Raw genomic sequence first — 20,205 nt, 5'->3', positions numbered from 1 at the left:
TAAACTTTTGATATTTTTATAAAACGAAAAACTTGCGTTAAATTATTGGGTGGGAGAGTGGACCAAGAGCCTCCAATAATTTAGCAATTTACCAATATTAAAATAACTCCATCGTTTCTGTGACGTAATTCATTGCCAACTTACGAAAAATACGTTTTTTCGAAGGCGATTTTTCCAAAAGAAAATGATGAATGAAAATATCAATTATATCTGCTTTTATAACACAAAACAGTCTAATACAGTCCTTTATAGGTTTAGTATGTTAAATTAGATATGCCTCCCGTCTGACACAGGTCCATTACGTTTACGAGTCGAATCCCCCGCCCTGGTACCTACAACTGCAAACTGCAAATAAACATAGACAATCTTTAAACATTTTCCAAATATGTGCTTGTTATCATCTATGAATTGCACGTCGTGTGTTATGTTTTGGCGCGGTGTTAGTTGTCAAAAAGGAAAAAGATAGCTGCCGATTATAAAATTGACGACAGTAATATAAAAGAGTGATAATAAACATAAAAAATGGAAATGTTTGAAGAAGAGGCTAAACCTCTCGCATTGCTAGATTCAAATAATAAGGATCCTCTAGAAACTGTGGATGTAAAAGACTGGCACGTCAAGGATAATGGCGAAGATGCCGACAAGCCTAAATTTGTCGACGATTTTGAAAACCAAATAGATTCATTAACGGAAAATAAGCCGGTCAAAAGCGAAATTAAAACAGAGTACCCCGTTGAAGAAACGGCCGTTTCACCTAAAACCAAAAGACCGTATCGAAAGAAACGCCAGAAACGCGACGATGTGAGTTCTTCCGACGGTGTGAGCGATGATGCCGAAGCGTCATCCAAGCGCCCGAAGTTGCAGTCTGACAACGGTTCCGCGAAGAGTAACGCCGAGGAAAGTGAGGATAATCAAAGTGCGAGGTCCAGAAGGAGCGGAAGAAAGTCGAGACCTAATAATTTTTACACAAATTACGAATTGGAATCCGGCAGCGCGAGCGACAAAGATACGGCGGATGATGAGTATACCCCCGTGAAAGAAAAAAAAGCGAAGCAATCGAAACCTCACGCCTCTAAAAAGGTAAAAAAGAAACTTCTCGGCTCGCAGGAACAACAACCCGAGCAGCCTCAGGAAATGATCGACATTGTTGTACCCGCTATGGAATGTAAAAAGGTCAGGAGTAAAGTTAAGGCCAATGCTCCCACGGCAGACCCCTTTGCGGGGCTTCGAGACCCCGGCAAGCCTGCGGGAATAGACAACCTTAAAGAAATAAAGATCACCTCGGTGAGCAGCATGGCCACCACTCCCGCCAGTCGCGCCTTCGAGGAGTCGCAGGTCCACTCGGCCTGCTCCTTCATCAAGGAAGCGCTCGTCACCACGGCCGAACTCGGTAATTTGCTGAGCAGTAAAGCCAAAGAGTTCGCAGAGAAGAAAGCCACCGAGAGTTTCATGGTGGATACTCGAAAGCTGCAGTTCTGTATGGAAAAGGCATTTGTACTCTTCAATTTAGCTCGAAACAATATTTCGGGCATAGAAAAGAAGCTAAAGAAAGATTTCAGCCATTTTGTGATGGATAACGGATTAGATCACTCGTTGAAATCTGATAAAAATGCGAATGAGTTCCTCCTAAAGCACGATATCGCCTTGATTCCGAGCGCGGCCAAGTCCTGCCCGCCCGCCGTGCCGGACAGCGATAGCGACTGCGAGATAGTGGAGGAGGCGAGCATGCTGCCGCGCGGCGGCAAGGGGCCCGAGCTGGACATCCTGCGGCGGGTGGAGAAGAACGGCATCTCGTGGCGCGCCAACAAGGCCGGCAGCGTGTCCAGCGACAGCGACGGCGTGCGCGTGTCGCTGCCCGGAAAGAACACCGTGTGGATCAACAAGGGCATCAGCGTAAAGAAGGTCACCCCGGCCAAGAAAACCAACCAGTCGTTTTTTCGGGAGGATGGCCGAACTCTGAAGCCACCTGACACTCGTGGAATGACACCGTCTTCGACTAAGTCCATCGACAAAACTTCCCTCATTCTCGGGTGGCTAGACCTTGCCAGTAGTCACGCGAGAAACAACCTATTTTCCACTTTGAAACAAATAGAAAAACGAAAAAGGCGAGATAGTTGCAGCGATCTCGGAGAGTCTTGTTCGGACGATGATTTTGATAACTCCGAACCGTTTTTACGTACCGACCCGTTTCCTAAACACGGCGACAACACTACTCGCCCGAGTCATCCGTCTTCTTTGCTAAAGTTATGTTTAAGTAACGTAAACAATATGTTTTTATTTGACAATTATGAGAAAAGGCTTTTAAAGAAATTTAATTTTGATTTGTTTGACAATTTGGAAGAGCCAACAGACCACATCAGTTGTGACGAAAACTTAACTAATATCTCTGAAAAGTGGAATGATCAAGAAGATGAAAATGAAAATATTATGAAATATCTAATTGAAGTCAAAGATAACGATTGTGAAATCAAAACATGTACTGATATTATAACTACAGAAAATAGCAATGACTTCCACCTAGAAGGATTATTTACTCCGTTAAATAAACCGAATACCAACCCTCAATACCATGCAGTCACTTCATCCATCATAGATAATCCTCAAACAGTGTCTTCTACCACTGATACAACTAGTTCAATGCCCAAAGAGATATCAAACACTTCTAACAATGTGGCCTTTGAAACTATTGATAGCGCTATAGTTGATTATTTACTTGATTCCACAACTCAAATGTCCACTAATGTTTCTTTGGATAGTAACATAGTTACTCGAGAGAACAACAAATCTGATAATATTCAAAACAAAGAAATAACTATAAATACTTCACTTGATAATATAGCTAAATCTACTAATGAAACTGTTCAAAATTCTCAGATTACTCTTTCCATCAGTACGGAATCTGATACAGCTCGAAACAACGACGATGCCTCAATCGTTAATTTGCTAGAATCTTCACCCAGATTGATTAAAAATGAAGAAAAACATGGCAATATTTCTTTACCCGATAATTCAACAATTCCAACGAAGGCCAAACCCGATACTACTCGAAGCAATAATGATACTTTAGTGGGGAATTTACTCGAATCTTTAACTGAAAACATTAAAAATGAACCGGATAACATCGAAACCACTTTAAAGAGCAGTTTAAATGACTCCCAATCTGAAATTATTAAAAAGGAAGAAAAAGATATTAAATTTTCTTTGAGTGATAATTTGCTGTTATCCCAAATTGGAGAGTCTGAATATTTTGTAAGTTGTGATGATAGTGCTAATAAAAGTTTGAAATATGAAGAAAATATTGTCGAAAGTCCATTTGAAGATGATTTACTAATAGCCGTGACGTCTGAAACTATGGATTCCTCTGTTGAGAACAGTGAAGAACAACCAAAAGACCCTGTAGAGCTGAAATTGAGAACCAGAGCTTTGAAATATTTACTCGAGAGTAGTTCGAGTGATTCTAGCGATACCAGCTGTAAAATCCCAAAAAAGAAAAAGTTTACAAAGAGAGTAAAAACATCGAGAAGTGTGATGACCCCATCTCCACATGTGCCATCTTTTGAAAGCGATGAAGACTTCAGTCAATACGATCATTTGAAATCCGATCCTGTTTTGAATTATAAATGTACTGTTGACATAACTCCTTTGAGTGGAGAAGTGCTGAGACCGTATGCCATCTACCTCCAAGAAATTGAAAATGATTTAGAGATCGATAGGTGAGTTTAAAAAACCCTTTACATATTCATCATTACTATTTAATAATTAATTTCTAATTACACAATACAATAACTGCAAATGAAAAAAAAATGTATTCTTGTTATTTTTCAAATATCTCTACAGACAAAGAAAATTTTTGAAAATGTAAATCTGAGCATTTGTAATTGCTAGTTTAAATAAATGCCCTAACATTTCCTTCTCAAAAAACTTATTTTCCATCAAGATATCCATTTAAACATCTCGACAACAATCTCTCAGGTGTTAAATTCAATATTGGTCTGAAATTATAATTGTTGGGAATATTGTTTCGATAATGTTAATTGTGCATTTATTTTCTTCTTTATAGATTGGTGGACTTGACGACATTAAATTATAAAAGACAAACAGGAACTGATGAGAAAATAAATCCTGATAGAACTCAGCAAGCAAATAAAAAGCTTAAAAGTAAAGCTGCCGAAACAACAAAAAAATTAGTTGACTTTTTGAATACAGATTTAAATGAAGCGGATAATCTTCAGGATACAGTATGCGAGCCCGACCAAAAGGCGGTACTTATTGAAGAGCCGATTGAAGAGCTAGCCCACAAATTCAAGCTGCAGAGCAACAATTTAGCTAAGAATATGCTGGTCGATTCATCGTCCAACGAATCGTCTAATGATCCTTCATTGCTTGGCACATCTGACGAAGATAACCCCGGAAAGAGCAGCAAAGATACTGATAAGAGTGAACTATCAACACCCAAGAAAACCGACGAGAAAGCCGAGAAGAGTGTACCAAATGTTGAACCGAAAACCCCTATTAAAAAATCTCCAAACGCCCTTTCAAAAACAATACCCGACAAACTGCTAACTGAAGTTTCGAGTATGTTGCGAGGTACACTGAAGCATTGCAAAAAGAAATCTACTAAAAATAGTTCAGAGAACGAAGAGCGTTTATGGTTGAGAAAGAGAAACAGACTTCTTGCGAAGCAAGAGCGCAGATACATCGGAAGCTCAAATAACAGTGAATCGGAGAACGTAACGGATGGCTCTGAATCCAGTTCCGGGTCGATGGATTCACAATTATTAAAAACTCCTACCGTAAGCCCTTGTAAAAGCCTGAGTGGAAAGAGCACCGATCAGTCTTCGCAAATGTCTACTCCCATCACTCCCAAGACCAGAAACATCCTAGCTCACACTAACTTATTGAGTAGTGATTCCAGCCAAGAGGACAGTACGTGTAGTAGTGGTGATTCTCCATCTCCATCTCCTAACAAGTCCACCAATAATGATACGACACTTCAAGAGACTCCGTCTAAAGGAAGAAAAAATATTAGAAAGGTGCAATTATTCTTTTACTTTTATTATCAATTTTTTCAGACCTAGCGGCCTACCTCTAGGGATAAATCCACACCCTTTAACCTTTAGACCTCTATCTGTATTAATATGTGAATAGGCAATGGATTGCACAGCAATGATTAGGGTACTCTAGGCTGCATATCCGTACTCGTATAAACTTTTTGAAATATTTGCGAATCACTCAAGGTTAGCTCAAATATTTCAGTTTATTGATAAATATTACATACCTAGCTAAATTGTGTCAAAACCAATTATTTTTAATTGCATAGGCTTATTCACCTGTTCACCATTTCAAAGTTGTTCAAAAATGATCATAGACTCCTATTTCCTTCCCAGTTTCCAAAATATTTATTTTTTCTCTATACTACCTACTTTTATTTATTTAAATCGATAGCACCTTAATCTCTTTTAACTGACAATGAATTTCTTTCAGATGATCAACGATGATTTCTTAATGGATACTACAAAACTTGCCGCTAAAGAAGAAGAAGAAAGATTACAAAGATTGAGTGACAAAACTTCACAGTTGGTTAGATGATTTACATATATGTATTGTGATATGAAGTGATGTGTTTTAATCACAATATGTAATCTTATAATCATAAATATTTTTCAGACCGAATTAATATCCCAGATTGTACCTGTTAGTGCGGATCCCACCAGGAGTTCAAGCCTCATTCTCGATTTTGATGTTGAATCCAAAACTCCGTTAGTAACGGTTCATCCGGCTTTAGTGAAAATTCTCAAAGCTCATCAGGTGAGAAAAGTTTGGTTGGGCGCATGTCCAAATGCATTGTTTTTTTATGATGATTCAATTATAAGTCTTCTCTCTCTAGATTGACGGTGTGAAATTCATGTGGGATACGTGTTTGGAATCTGCCCAGATGGTTAGCGATGGTAAACCCGGGGGCGGCTGCATCTTGGCGCACTGCATGGGCCTGGGCAAGTCCCTCCAAGTGATAGCTCTCGTCCACACCATCCTGACGTCGCCCGAGATTCCGCTGAGCACGGTGCTCATCTGCTGCCCTCTGTCCACGGTTCTCAATTGGGCCGACGAGTTTCACAAGTGGCTTCGTAAAACGGGCGCCCCGCACTCCGTGAAAGTCTTCGAACTGTCCAAGTTCAAGAAAAATTACGAGAGAGGCTTCCATTTGGAAGACTGGCACAAGACGGGGGGCGTCTTTATAATCGGATACGAGATGTTCCGCCATCTCGCCACCATGAAGGAGGGCCCGGATGTTACGCCGCACGTGTTGAAGAAAATTCAAACAACTTTACTGAACCCGGGACCCGATCTGGTGGTATGCGATGAAGGACACCTTCTGAAGAATGATAATACGGCTCTTGCCAAAATTATGAATAGAATTCGATCGAGGCGAAGAATAGTTCTTACCGGAACCCCGTTGCAGAATAATTTAAAGGAATATTACTGCATGGTCAATTTTGTGAAACCTAACCTCTTAGGATCACGCAGAGAATATTTTAACAGGTAAACTTAATCTGATTTATCCTTTTTGCCATTGTTTGTGAAGTCTGTTCCCGACGGAGTCAACATCATTATTAAGTTTTCATTCACACTGTTTTTTTTTTTTTAATTTGTTTATTTTAAAGATTTTGGATCCTTCGTTTTATATTCAGCGAACATCATTTCAGATCCTTTATATTTCGAAATCTGCATTTTATAATTGATCCATTTTTCTTAGATTTGAGAACCCTATCTCCAATGGTCAACACAGAGACTCCAGTTCCCAAGACATAAAGATAATGAAAAAGCGTTCTCACGTTCTCCACAAAATGTTGGAAGGTTCCGTTCAGAGGAAGGAAGCGTCTATCTTGTACGAATATTTACCCCGGAAGCACGAATATGTTCTCCTCACAACTCTGTCAAAGTGTCAAGTGGACATATATCAGCATTATCTGTCGGAATATGCCAGAAGCAACAATTCCAAAGGAGCCTCGCTTCTGAAGGACTTCCATACCCTTCAGAAGATATGGACACATCCGAGGACATTGCGGCCATTCTTATTAAAATCTAGAGAGAAAAAGAATAATAACAAAGCAAAAAAAAATAGATTGCCTTATTTTAAAAGAACGGCGAGCCAAGGATTTGTGTGTCTGGAAGATGATCTGATAGCGGAAGAGGATACACTAGCGGAACCGGACGACTCAAACTGGTGGCTGTCCTATGTAGACGAGCGAGCTTTGGAGAGTTTGGATACTTCTCACAAGTTCTCCATCGCATTCAACTTGCTGGACGAATGTCTTCTAGCCGGAGACAAGATGTGAGTTGGGCTTGAAATCACTCTATATTAAAAACTTTGTCAGTTAAAATGGAGGTATTTATTGAAAATATACATGGCAACATTTAACCAACTCAACTTTGATTTACTTATTTAAGTTTTAAATTAAAATGATGTATTAATAATACCATCGGTATCGAGGCAGGGTCCGTGGTGTAGTTAAGCAGATGCTCCACTCCGATACTCGTGTCGCGGGTTCGATTCCCGCCAATTCCAATTTAAGAAGTATTTATTTTCAGTTGGTCTGGGTGTTGGTTTGTGATGTACTTTCATATCTACCTCCCCTATCCAGTCTGATGATGTCAGTTACGATGAAACCTGGTTGCTGGTCAAATAAAATTCATGTGTAAAAAATTACATATGTAGTTATTTTATTATATAAAATGCAGTTCCACCAAGAAATGTCAGTACAAAACTAATTATGAAGTATATTTTGCATATTAAAAGCATTGTCAACTTTTTGGTACGGTAATATATACATATAACACTCCTTATCATAAAATTTTTAAGTGGCCTTCTTTAAAGTTAAAAATTAATAATAAGGAGAGTGTTTAATTATGAAGTGTTACAAAGTTAAGAATGACTTGCTAAATGTCAAAATAACCTATCTACAAAATCAAAAATGCAATTTTTTATCCATTAATTTGCAATAAGCACTCAATTTGAGTTATTTCACTGGTAGATCTCATCACGTTCCGATATATTCCACTCCGAGATTTGTGAATCCGCAGTGCAAGACTGATCCTAGCCTTATACTGCGGATAATTAAAGATCAGGTTAGCACTGCATAGATGTGATGTGGTGCTCTGACCATCACTGAGTGTGGATAACTCTTACTACGTTTATTCATAACCAATTGTGAAGTGTTAGCACCGAAACCTTAGTGAAAATATTTCTTTTATTTCTAGGTTAATATTTTGCACATCACTATTCACCCTCGATGCGTTGGAGTATTTCCTAAAGAAAAATAAAGGCTGGAAACTCGGTCAGAATTATTACAGATTGGACGGTTCCGTTTCTTTGGAAAACAGACAGAATTGGTGCCGCCAATTCAATTCTGACCGCAATAAAGAAATCAAGCAAGTATCTTTCTTACTTACTTACTTACTTATAACTCTTATCCGCACCCAATGGTGCATAGGGCACTGCATCGAATTGACGCAGTGTTTTCTTGATCATTACTTACATGAAGGCAAGGTGATCACTCTTGCGATTCAGGAATCAGTCCAGGGTAACATCAAATAAATATTACAGTGTAAAATCACTAATATTTATTTTCACCCCCCTGGGAATCGAACCTGGGACCTCCAGCACGGTAGCTAAACACGCTGACCATTACACAATGGAGGCGGACCAGTATCTTACTACCCATTATTAATTCATTATTTGTTCCAATTACATTGTGTGACACATTAACACATACGAACGTACGTGATACGCGCGGTTTTTCTTCACCATTCTGCGCTAACCCGTATGACCTACGCGTACGATAAAAGATATCTGTTCCAAAAATATTTAATGCGTACCGGATACACTGACAAATTTTTGTCAGGTTTCATACCTGACAATATTTTGTGACAACAAACATTGTGATTTTTTTGCTTGTTATAATAAAAAATATGCCCGAAAATAACCCGAAGGTAGGGTGGTTAATTGGTATTGACATTTCGCTCACTCCTTTCAAGAACGTCATAAATAAAAAAACTAGATTTTTCAGGAGAACGTTTTTAATGTTTAAAAATATAATACAATGTATTAAAAATAAATATCAAGCCGCTTATTGAACTTTTTACTGTGCAACAGATATTTTTAGGTAAGACCTGAATGTTTTTTCTCCATTTGAAAAATATTAAGTATATTTAAAAAAATCAATAAATAATACCTTTTCTTCAAAATGCAAAAACAACACTTTCTGCCCTGTAGCGGGTAAATATTAAGTTAAAAATATGCCGCTTTTGCTGGGATATAGTACATTTTCTGGGCATTCCGAAAACACGCACAACTGAAAATTGTCAATTTTATATTTATAACGTTCTTGAAAGGAGTGAGCGAATTATATAAACATTAAACTGTAACTCAACAATATATCCAAATCCACCTCCCAGTCTTTGTCCGCCTCCATAGTGTTGTAGTAAATGCGTTTGGCTACTGTGCTGTAGGTCCTGGGTTCAAGGGGAGTCAATTCCCAGGGGAGTCAAGGTAAATATAAGTGATTTTCACTCTAATATTTACTTAATATCATCCTAGACTTGTACAAGAAGCGCAAGGCTGATCACCTCACCTAAACTAACTAACCATCACGCTGCTTTACGCAGGAGTAGGCAGAGAGAATAGAACGCCACACCACTCGGTCTTTGCAAACATTCATCGCCCCTTCCACATTCATACATCTCCTCATACATACCGCCGATTATTTTGACTCCTGACCTCACCGCTTTCGAGTATTTAACAAACCTGATCACCATACCTTCGTGCAACTAATGACCGAGATAACACTGCGTCAATATGATACAGTGCCCTATGCACCAAGTTGCCAGTGCAAGTCACAAGTGACCCCTGAGGGTCCGTTTGAATAACACCACAATGGTTTCGGTGGCCAATGAAATGGGTGTCTATCGCAAGATCCTACGAATTTCATGGCGTGATTGGTTCACCAACCTAGAGGTCCTCAGACGGATGAATACCAATAAGGAACTCCTACCAACCATCAAGCAGAGAAAGCTGATGTACTTCGGACACGTCATGAGAAATGGAAAATATCATCTTCTCCACCTAATCATACAAGGAAAGATTGAGGGGCGAAAAACTCAAGGGCGCCGAAGGACATCATGGCTGAAAAACCTAAGACAATGGTTTGGCAGAAGCACCAAATCTCTGTTCCGAGCTGCAGCATAAAAATTGAAGACAGCCATGATGATCGCCGATCTTCGTTAGAAGTGGCACAGAAAGAAAAGAAGAAGAAGGTTTCGGTGGCCAATGATAAATGCGTTCAAACAATATATTCAGTTTTTTGTTAAGTGATATAATTTCAACAGGTTATTTCTGATATTCAACAGGTTATTTATGACATTCAACAGGTTATTTCTGATATCCACGCGAGCGGGAGGTCTGGGGATCAACATGATCGCAGCCAATCGAGTCATTATAATGGATGTCTCTTGGAACCCCTCTCATGACATACAAAGTATATTCAGAGTCTACAGGTTTGGACAGAAAAAGGATTGCTTCATATACAGGCTGGTCGCATTGGTAAGTACAATATGCCGTGGTTATCTTTTACTTTATTATTTTTTGACATCTCATCAAAGATGAAGAAGAATATGGAAGTCTAGGCATTTACGGGGCTGACGACCGTCATACGCTGGTTTAAGTGATAACTTTACACACGTGTGACATTCACCAATTCTACCCATTATTGAAAACCACACTACTCAAATTCTTGGAAGTTCTATATGTATGAACCAATTTTGAAGCATTGTTCTTGAATCACTAGAACTTCACTAGAGACATCTATTTATGAGATCAAAAGAAGCTTTTTATTGAGCTATAATTGGAGATAATCCAGATTTGTGAACGAGTATTTGGACACGCTAAAAATGTTGTAAATCTTTTACTTTAATTTATTTGTATGTTGTATAAATTATTGGTAATATTTATTGACAGGGCACAATGGAAGAGAAGATATACGAGAGATCCGTTACGAAGCAAGCTGTTTCTTGTAGAGTCGTAGATGAGCAGCAAGTTGACAGGCATTACAATATGGCCGATTTGAGCGAACTCTATTTGTAAGTATTCAAGATCCTTTGTAGGCACTTTTAAATAAGCATTAATTCATATGATTTTTTGTTTTATGTTAAAATCAGGTTTTAATTACTACTTAATACCGCCTTCAAGCCTTTGCTGGATAAATATATATGAATTGTTGGGTAATATATCCAAAATAAAACAAGGTTTGTGTTGGATTGAATTCTACATTCATATATATATTTATATATATATATATATATATATATATATATATATATATATATATATATATATATATATATATATATATATATATATATATATATATATATATATATATATATATATATATATATATATATATATATATATATATATATATATATATATATATATATATATATATAAATATATATATATATAAATATATATATAAATGTAGAATTCAATCCAACACAAACCTTGTTTTATTTTTAATATATTACCCAACAATTCAATATGGAATTCTACCAACTGTCTGCAGTTACAATAAATAAATATATATGTATACAAATTTTCAGTATTATAGTATGTTAAATATCAGATGTAAACAATATGATCCCAAATTATATTGTGTAACAGATAAATGACACCAAGAAATGTTTCAATCTTGTTTTCAGTTTCAATCCTGTTCCACATGGTCCACAACCAGTTCCAAGTTTTCCATCGGACACTGTTTTGGCCACAGTTTTAGCCGCTAACAAAGCAAAATCAAAATCGCGTCTTTCTTCCAACAATGCCGTCTCCAGTCAGTCCACTGACAAAAATCTTGGCGCTGCAACATCGAACTATGACGATTTACAAAGAAAAGATTTGATAAAAGATGATACTCCTGGGAAAGTAATAGAAAAGGATGATATTGGTGCTAACGATCTAGACAACAGTAAATCATCCAGCAAAGATGATTATCCTACTGTTGTCAATTTAAATTATCTCGGACAGTCTAACATACGCGATGATTTTATTACTGAAGATCAGGAGTTGGACTACTCCCAAATAGATAGTTTGCCATTTGTTTGGAGTATGCACGAGCATGATTCTCTCTTGAAAGATCTCCACGAAGAGCAGCTAGATGAAGATGACAGGAAAATGGCGTGGGTTGAGTACGAAGAGGAAAGAGAACAGCAGCGGAAAATTAGTGAGTATATTTATATCGATTTATTAATTCTTCTTCTTTCTGTGCCACTTCTAACGAAGATCGGCGATCATCATGGCTATCTTCAATTTTGATGTTGCAGCTCGGAACAGAGATTTAGTGCTTCTGCCAAACCATTGTCTTAGGTTTTTCAGCCATGATGTCCTTCGGCGTCCTTGAGTTCTTCGCCCCTCAATCTTTCCTTGTATGATTAGGTGGAGAAGACGATATTTTTCATTTCTCATGACATGTCCGAAGTACATCAGCTTTCTCTGCTTGATGCTTAATTATAGCTTACTAATTTGCACAAGCTTGTACAAGTATACAAACTCTTAAGGACGCCCCTAGCCATTGCCCGCCACCCTCCGTAATCAAAAATATTCAATATCAATTCTTCCTCCTCCCTTTCATTTCACATACTGCTTCGATATCCTTCACCCGAAAGTGCTTTACTTTCACATATGTATCCTATTAAACATCCTATTATTCCAATATCCCCAAGAATCCTAAACAGACTTATCACCTTGTCTTTTTATAATTAATGTTCAAATTGTAAATTAAAACACTTGTTTGTTACCACTTGAGTTATATTTATTTTAACAACTAGATGCTTTCATATTCGGGTCTAAATATAAACTTTTATTTATATTTAGATCAGAAGATGAAAGCTCTATAGCTTCCGAAACTAGTCGTTAAAATAAATATAACTCAAGTGGTAAGAAACAAGTGTTTTCATTTACAATTTCATCATGTTTTGCCATAATGTGAATGCCGAAACAATAAATTAAATTAATATTCGAGTTAAAACACCTTAACAATTTGAAGCAGTGTTCAATCCACCACAAAAGAGTCAGCATTCACCAAGTTACATGCCTAAATTTATGGTATGATTATTAAAACCATTTTTTAAATATATTTGTTATGTTTTTTTAGTTGACTCGATGAAGTTAAACGAAGAGTTAAAACAACAGGAAATGAGGAATAAAATGGCTAATGTGTTTCCAGTTGGACATATTATTCCGAATCAATCCAGGTACAAATATTGATAAAATACACTTGCTCTTTCTAAGACCTTATTAAGTTATTTCTGTAACGACATATATGAAAATTTCCAAACTAATTACGTATTTAGATTGTATTCAATGTTACCCAAGATACTGAAATTAATTACGTATTTTTAATTCAGAATGATGTCCATGTATCCACAACACGTTATTGAGAATGAAGATTCCATTCTTCCGGACAAAGTCTCTGACAATACAGATATTGAAGGCGCCGATACCAATATAATGAACAGAGAAGGACTAAATAATTTGTTCACTTTAAATCCGATGCGAGCACCATCCTATATGAATGAAAGACCTCTCCAACATCAGTACCGTACGGCTGTACCAAAGACATACACTTTCGGAAGGTACGGGCCTACTGGGCCCAAAACTTTGATTCCGCAACTTCCCAAGAAAGCAAATAATGCATTCAACAATATACAAATTAGTAATGTAACCGGCGGCCATTCTGTGACATCTAAAAATGCTAACAGGTATGTCTATTTACAAATTAAGTTTTTCACCATCACACAATATATTAAAAGCTATTTTATTTATTGTTTCGGCATTAACTTTGTGGTAAGACATGTTACAATGATTAAAGAAAACACTTCGTTTTTTACCACTTGAGTTTTATTGTTATTATACAGACCTGAATGATGGAAGTTTAACTTCTGAAACATGTAGTCTAATAAAACTCAAGTGGTAAAAAACGAAGTGTTTTCTTTAATCATAGTAAAAGCTCATTGACACATTGTTTGTGGGAAACGTTTAAAGCGTCTTTAACATGCTGTTGGTAGAAAGCAGGAAACGCTTATAAGTGTTCTATTTGTTTACTTTTAGTACAACGTGAGACGTCGAAAAACATTGTACAAATCGGATTTGGGTTTGCAGTTATTAGTGATTAGTATACGGCCCTTATTATGTAGTATACTAATTATGGTCAGGGTTGAAAAAAAAAACCGCCGCCATCAATGTGTTAATTTAAATGACAATAATTCAAATTTTGCCATAATCTAAAACATACGACAAACTTCTATACTCTCCAAAGATTTTTCATCTGAAATTTTAAAAGAAATTAAGTGAAATAAACGAGCAACTTTTTAATATACTTACAATGTATGATATCACCTCTTAATCTGTGATAATTTCTAATGAAGTATCACATATTTAATATTGTGTGAGTTTTCACCCTATCTCCTGTATCATGCTCCGGGCTGCATTCTTTGGAAGATACTTTACAATGTTTTTATTACTTTTTTGGTTCCTATGTCCAAAATTGCGCATTCAAAATATTACTTTAATAAAATTAAATGAAAATCTGTATTATATCAATATTCAACATTAATATCACAATACAGTGGTTATATTGGATACCGAAGTTTAAATGTGAAAAAATTTTCGTTCCCCATATATAGAAAACATTTTGTCATTCAAATTGTTTGAATGAGAAATAAATTTTGATATTATAATAGTTTCCAATAAATAAATAAATTTTTGTGTATGTGATGGTTGTAGTAGTAGACTTGTAAAATCACAATGTTTTTCTATGTTTTTTTGTTTACTGTATTGTCAGCTATAGAAAATTGTCTTGTAATTGTTACATAGTATGTAATGTGATTAATTCTGAAACGTTATAGATCTACCTATATTGACGTTTGCGCAAGCCAATTTAACCAGTGTTAAACACCGACTGAATGTAAAAAATGTAAAATATTTCAGGAAGAAAAAGTCTCTCTCTTACATTACAAGCGATACACCCGGCACTTCGAATTCCATAATGGACCTCACGTTACTTCCCGAAACCCCGGATAAAGACAAACCTTCGGGTAGGCGAAAAAGCACATCCGGAAAGAAAGTTAAAAAATCTACACCCGGTAAAAGTCTTAAAAGTTCTAGTCTGAAGAAACCTAATAGTACAAAGCAGTCGTTCAATAAAAAACTGGATTTCGACAGTGATCACGTTGGAAACTATTTGTCTAGCGCGATTAGCGTCCTAGAGTCACTTCAATCAGTTCGCCAACAACCGAAAGGTAATTAGTTTTTAACATAGTTGTAAAAATACCTTATCTCAATTTACTAACAAATCTATTACTGACAGGCTCCATTATTGTTTTGTTGGGTGTGCTGGTTTTTAGAAATGCTTCCAAAAGTCGGTAAAATTGGCTTATCTAGTGTTATAGGAAATAGGTTGTGTTCTTATAATGTTGCATGTTATTCAAAATAATCCTCATTTCTTCACGCATGAACTTACAGAATTTATTGGACATGTGGCGGACATTTGGAAATTATTATTATGGTATATTCAGTTTGATTGACAAATATAAACTGAATCATTTCTGTCATTCTAACACCAACATTTGGTGTTTAGTTATGATATAAAACATAATGTAATAATATAATTAATAACATTCTTTTATTTTTATCTATAGATTAATTCTATTTCACTATTTTATTTTTATTCTTACGAAAATTTATCAATAATGAATCCATTTGTATTACTAATTACTTATAATGTGTAGTGAAATTCATTATTTCTATATTTAATGTGTTATGCTCTTTAAAAATTTTATATTTTATTAAGTTCATTTCACAAGATATATATTTATGTATTTACCTATGAAGTCAATAAAAAAAATCTATAATATATAATTAAAATGTAACTTTTTTTAAAGTCACTATGTATAAATATTATATCATAACTTAATTATAATGTCTACCGGTTTTGAAGCTAACCGCTTCTTTATCAAGACTGATTAATACTAAAACACTATCTACTTAATGTAATTCAAAATATTTTGACGGTTAGGGAAAGGAGCTTGGGTAGATCTCAAGTGGCTTTATTTTTTGTTGATTGGCAGTCACAGTAAAAAAAGGATCAGGGATATTTTATTTTTATTTTATACTAATATTACTTTATTCAAACTATTATTAGTACATATAAAAGGCGGGTTTTACATTTTGGGGAGTGTGTCTGGTAATAAGAAATAATATAGATAAAGTCGATAAATATAATAAATCAGGAATTTATTCCTTACAGTGCTCATTGTGTCCCAGCTTATATATAGGAAAAACATCTAGATATTTTAACATCCGATGTAAAGAGCATACAAGATGTCTAAATAATAATAATTATTCTGAATTTGTCAATCACCTAATAAATTAGATTACTTAGAAGTATTTGAAATTAAAAAGGCAATTAATAATAATTTACAAGTAATAAATACACAAGTAAATGATTTTTCTAAAAGTCCATTATTAAATATGTTTCCAATCACTCATTATTCCTGATCCCCTTTTGACTGTGAATCAACACAAAAAATAAAGCCACTTGAGATCTACCCAAGCTCCTTTCCCTAACCGTCAAAATATTTTGAATTTTGTTAAGTAGATAGTGTTTTGGTATTAATCAGATAAAAAAGCGGTTAGTTTCGAAACCGGTAGGCATTATAATTCAGTTATACAATATAATATTTAAAGTGATTTTAAAACAAAGTTACATTTTAATTATAAAATGGAAAATCACGAAGTTAGTGCTTCAAATATAAATTATAAAATTAATATAGCTCAAATATAACACGTCTTCACCATATTTTTAATGGTTGTGAATATAACTAACATATTTTTTTTCTTTTTCAGATTGTTCTTCAGTAGTCACAATAGAATTAGAGTGATTTGATTTTTTTATAGTAGCTAAGTAACTTTTTATAGCAATAAAATAAATAATTATAATAAAATATAAATGAAATATCTACATATTTTTTATTATTGCATTTAAAAAAAAAACATAAACTATATTATTATTGTAATTTTTTTAATTACTATAATAGAACATTATAGTATTTTTTTCACTATGTAAATACCTGATTTTAACAGCTTGAATTATAAATTGTTTATTGTGATAATATAAATAATTTTTAGAAGCCATTGGTTAGTACCTATTATTTTCATTTTGTTTCACCAAAATTGTTTTATTATAATTTTTATTAATAAACTTAATATGTAACTTGTCACATAAGATTTAAATATACCTACAAAGATAATACATGTCTCGTGGATTTAAAAGGCTGGTATAAATAATGATTGGTGTTATTCTAGAAATATGATGTTTATTTGGTTCGTTCTTCATTATTTCTATAAATAATATTGTGATTATAAGTTTATCCTTTGTTTCTTTAACAGTGAATTGTTTTGTTACTTTTTAATTAAAATAAAATATTATTTTAAGTATTAAACACAGTTTTTTTTTGTATTCATCGTGTATGTGTTTTCAGGCAATTTAATAGGAAACTAAAAATAGTTCAAAAATATATATATATATATATATATATATACCGGATTTCTCTATAGAGAAAATTTTGAAGAAATAATTACACAAGCTGAGGAAAATCAAGTATCGAGAAGTATCTTTTGCCAACACCTTATTGATAATGGAAAAATTCGAACGAGGTTTCCGGGAAAAATGTTCTTCAATCAAAATTTAACCTGAGATAATCAGGATTGATGTGGAATTTTATTGACTTTTGTTGGAAAAAGGAGCAGAGGAAGACCGAGAAAAACTTGAAAGCGGTCAGGTTAGGAGTCTAAATAATCGGCGGGTATGTATGAGACGCATGCATATGGAATAGGCGAATATTGTTTGCTGAGACAGAGTGGTGTGGCGTTCTATTATATCTTCATACCCCCGCGGGGAAGAGGCGTGATGGTTAGTTTGTTAGTTAGATGTTGTCTTTTGAGCTGATTTTAATAAAGGCAAACTCTCATTGTAGAATTTACATAAAGTTTAGGTTGTGTTTTTCCAGGATTTCCATTTTCTTGGATTATGCTTTAAAAAAATATAAATTCAAACATATTACAAATAAAAATAATATTGCCTTTCAGTGATGTTCATGTGTATGTACTTGCATATTGTACATATCGCTCACTCCTTTCAAGAACGTCATTAATCAAAAAACTTGATTTTTCAGGAGAACGTTTTTAAAGTATGAAAATATAACACAATGTATTAAAAATAAATATCAAGCCACTTATTGAACGTTTTATTGAATTTTAGATTTTTTAGGTAAAACTTGAAGGTTTTTCTCCATTTGAAAAATATTTTGTTTATTTAAATAAATAATTAAACAATACATTTTTTTAAAAATACAGAAACAACATTTTTTGCCCTATAGCGGGTAAATATTAAGTTAAAAATATGCTTCTTTTGCTGGGATATAGTACATTTTCTGGGCATTCCGAAAACATGCACAACTGAAAATTTACGAATTTTGATTTATGACGTTCTTGAAAGGAGTGAGCGATATGTTTCTGTTGGCGGATTTAAACACAGTAATATTTTATAATCCTTTATTGTACAAATCAGATTATATTAATGTAAGAAGTATCACCTATATAACAAAATATATTGGAATATGTATATTACATCCATACAAATAATACATCAATATTTAATTGATAACTGACAAAAAATTATGTTATAACAATGAGTAAAATAGTGGTTATAAAGCTTAAATGTATTTATGTTACATGTACACAGAGGTAAAAATGGATTTATAATGTTAATTATTCATATCTAGAAAAGGTTATGTACTTTAACATTTAATGAAAGAAATATATTATTCATTTTGAAAACAGAACAAAAATAATGAGATGTATTACATCTCGTACTTCATTTTTAAAAAAGCATTTAAATGAAGGAATGTCTGAAGAGATCTTAATAATAAATTAAAAACAAATAAAAATAGAAACTATATAAACTATAAGCTCGAGTCACGCATGAAAGATCATATTATTAGCTTACATGCGTGATAATGAAGGTATGAAGGGGGTCAAGTAGACTAATTAATGTCCCAAAATCTTTTGCTATTGGTTTTTTGTATAAAAGGACAACACTACTCTATAATGATTTTTAACATGACCGTAGGATACAGAGTAAGGACCGGCCTACATATTTTTTTGTATGAAATTCTCGCTAAAAGATAACACGTGAATTTTCGCATTGTTACATCTTTTACATTTGACTTATATATATTCACCATATTGATAAATATCTTTAAATTGCAAGCGGTTTGCCGGTTTTCTCCAATAAGTTATCTGACAGCAGCTATATCTTTCTCAGTGTCAGAAGTTGTAGTGTGACCCTAACTGACTTCATCCCGGAGAATAACACAACCATGATTAAACTCAGTGAACCAACTGCACATTGTGCTTTTGATACTTCAATACTTAAAGCACAAAAAGTCGATAGCTTGTGATAAAACAAACTTGAAACGTAACTATATAAAAACTTCAATAAATTGTAAACCAAGAAAAAGACCTCAGATTTCACAACAGATTTGTTTTGATGGTTATGTTCATCCATACTCTTTAATTGATAAAGAATTGCATGCCGTCAATACTAAATATTGAATATTATATTTTTATTTACTTATTTATCAAAATATCAACACTGTTATTTCAATTTCAATTAGTAATTTTGTATAAATCAAATAACATTTTGATTCAAATGCATTCCAGTAGTCAGTTGAAACATTCTCATATTGTGTCCATGCTGGTTTATATATTATTTTAAATTTGAAAAGTACATTACTTTTATACTAAGGATAACACAATAGGAAATAAGCCATAGGAAATAAAAATAATATAGGGACAGTAACAGTAGCTTATTAGCGGGAAATGTTAGTGCATCTTTTGGCCCGACACACAATATTGATATGGTATGATTTCGATATGGATTTAGGTAAGTACATACTGTCAATGACAAATTTGAGTTTTATGTCATTTTCCTTGCGTACATTAATTCCATAGTTTTTAAATTACATAATGTTATGTGAGTTACAAAAGTGTAAATGTGTGTGTTACAAATTATAGATGCCCTCCTTTTTCAG

At 34.3% G+C, this 20,205-nt stretch overlaps 1 protein-coding gene across 2 annotated transcripts; it reads left to right on the top strand.

Moving 5' to 3' along the window:
* Positions 1–399: 399 nt before the first annotated feature.
* LOC148308551 (uncharacterized) lies at positions 400–17,537 on the top strand. 2 transcript variants are annotated; one of them, XM_088261507.1, is made up of 14 exons: positions 400–3,713; positions 4,061–5,033; positions 5,485–5,580; positions 5,668–5,808; positions 5,888–6,540; positions 6,755–7,333; positions 8,260–8,430; positions 10,429–10,600; positions 11,015–11,136; positions 11,758–12,275; positions 13,206–13,305; positions 13,459–13,812; positions 15,041–15,351; positions 16,958–17,536. In XM_088261507.1, the coding sequence occupies exons 1-14, from the start codon at positions 523–525 to the stop codon at positions 16,990–16,992; spliced, it is 7,416 nt and encodes a 2,471-aa protein (XP_088117633.1). In that variant the 5' UTR covers positions 400–522; the 3' UTR covers positions 16,993–17,536. The 2 variants fall into 2 exon arrangements, with proteins under 2 accessions (XP_088117633.1, XP_088117634.1); XM_088261508.1 differs by lacking the exon at positions 15,041–15,351 and having other exon boundaries at positions 16,958–17,537.
* Positions 17,538–20,205: the final 2,668 nt, after the last annotated feature.

The sequence above is a fragment of the Brachycentrus maculatus genome, unplaced genomic scaffold (genome assembly GCF_059751285.1).
Source record: "Brachycentrus maculatus isolate JH-2025_06_01 unplaced genomic scaffold, ASM5975128v1 h1tg000157l, whole genome shotgun sequence".
Lineage (NCBI taxonomy): Eukaryota > Metazoa > Arthropoda > Insecta > Trichoptera > Brachycentridae > Brachycentrus > Brachycentrus maculatus.
The sequence above is the reverse complement of the archived record's forward strand: the minus strand, read 5'-3'. Positions and strand labels throughout refer to the sequence as shown.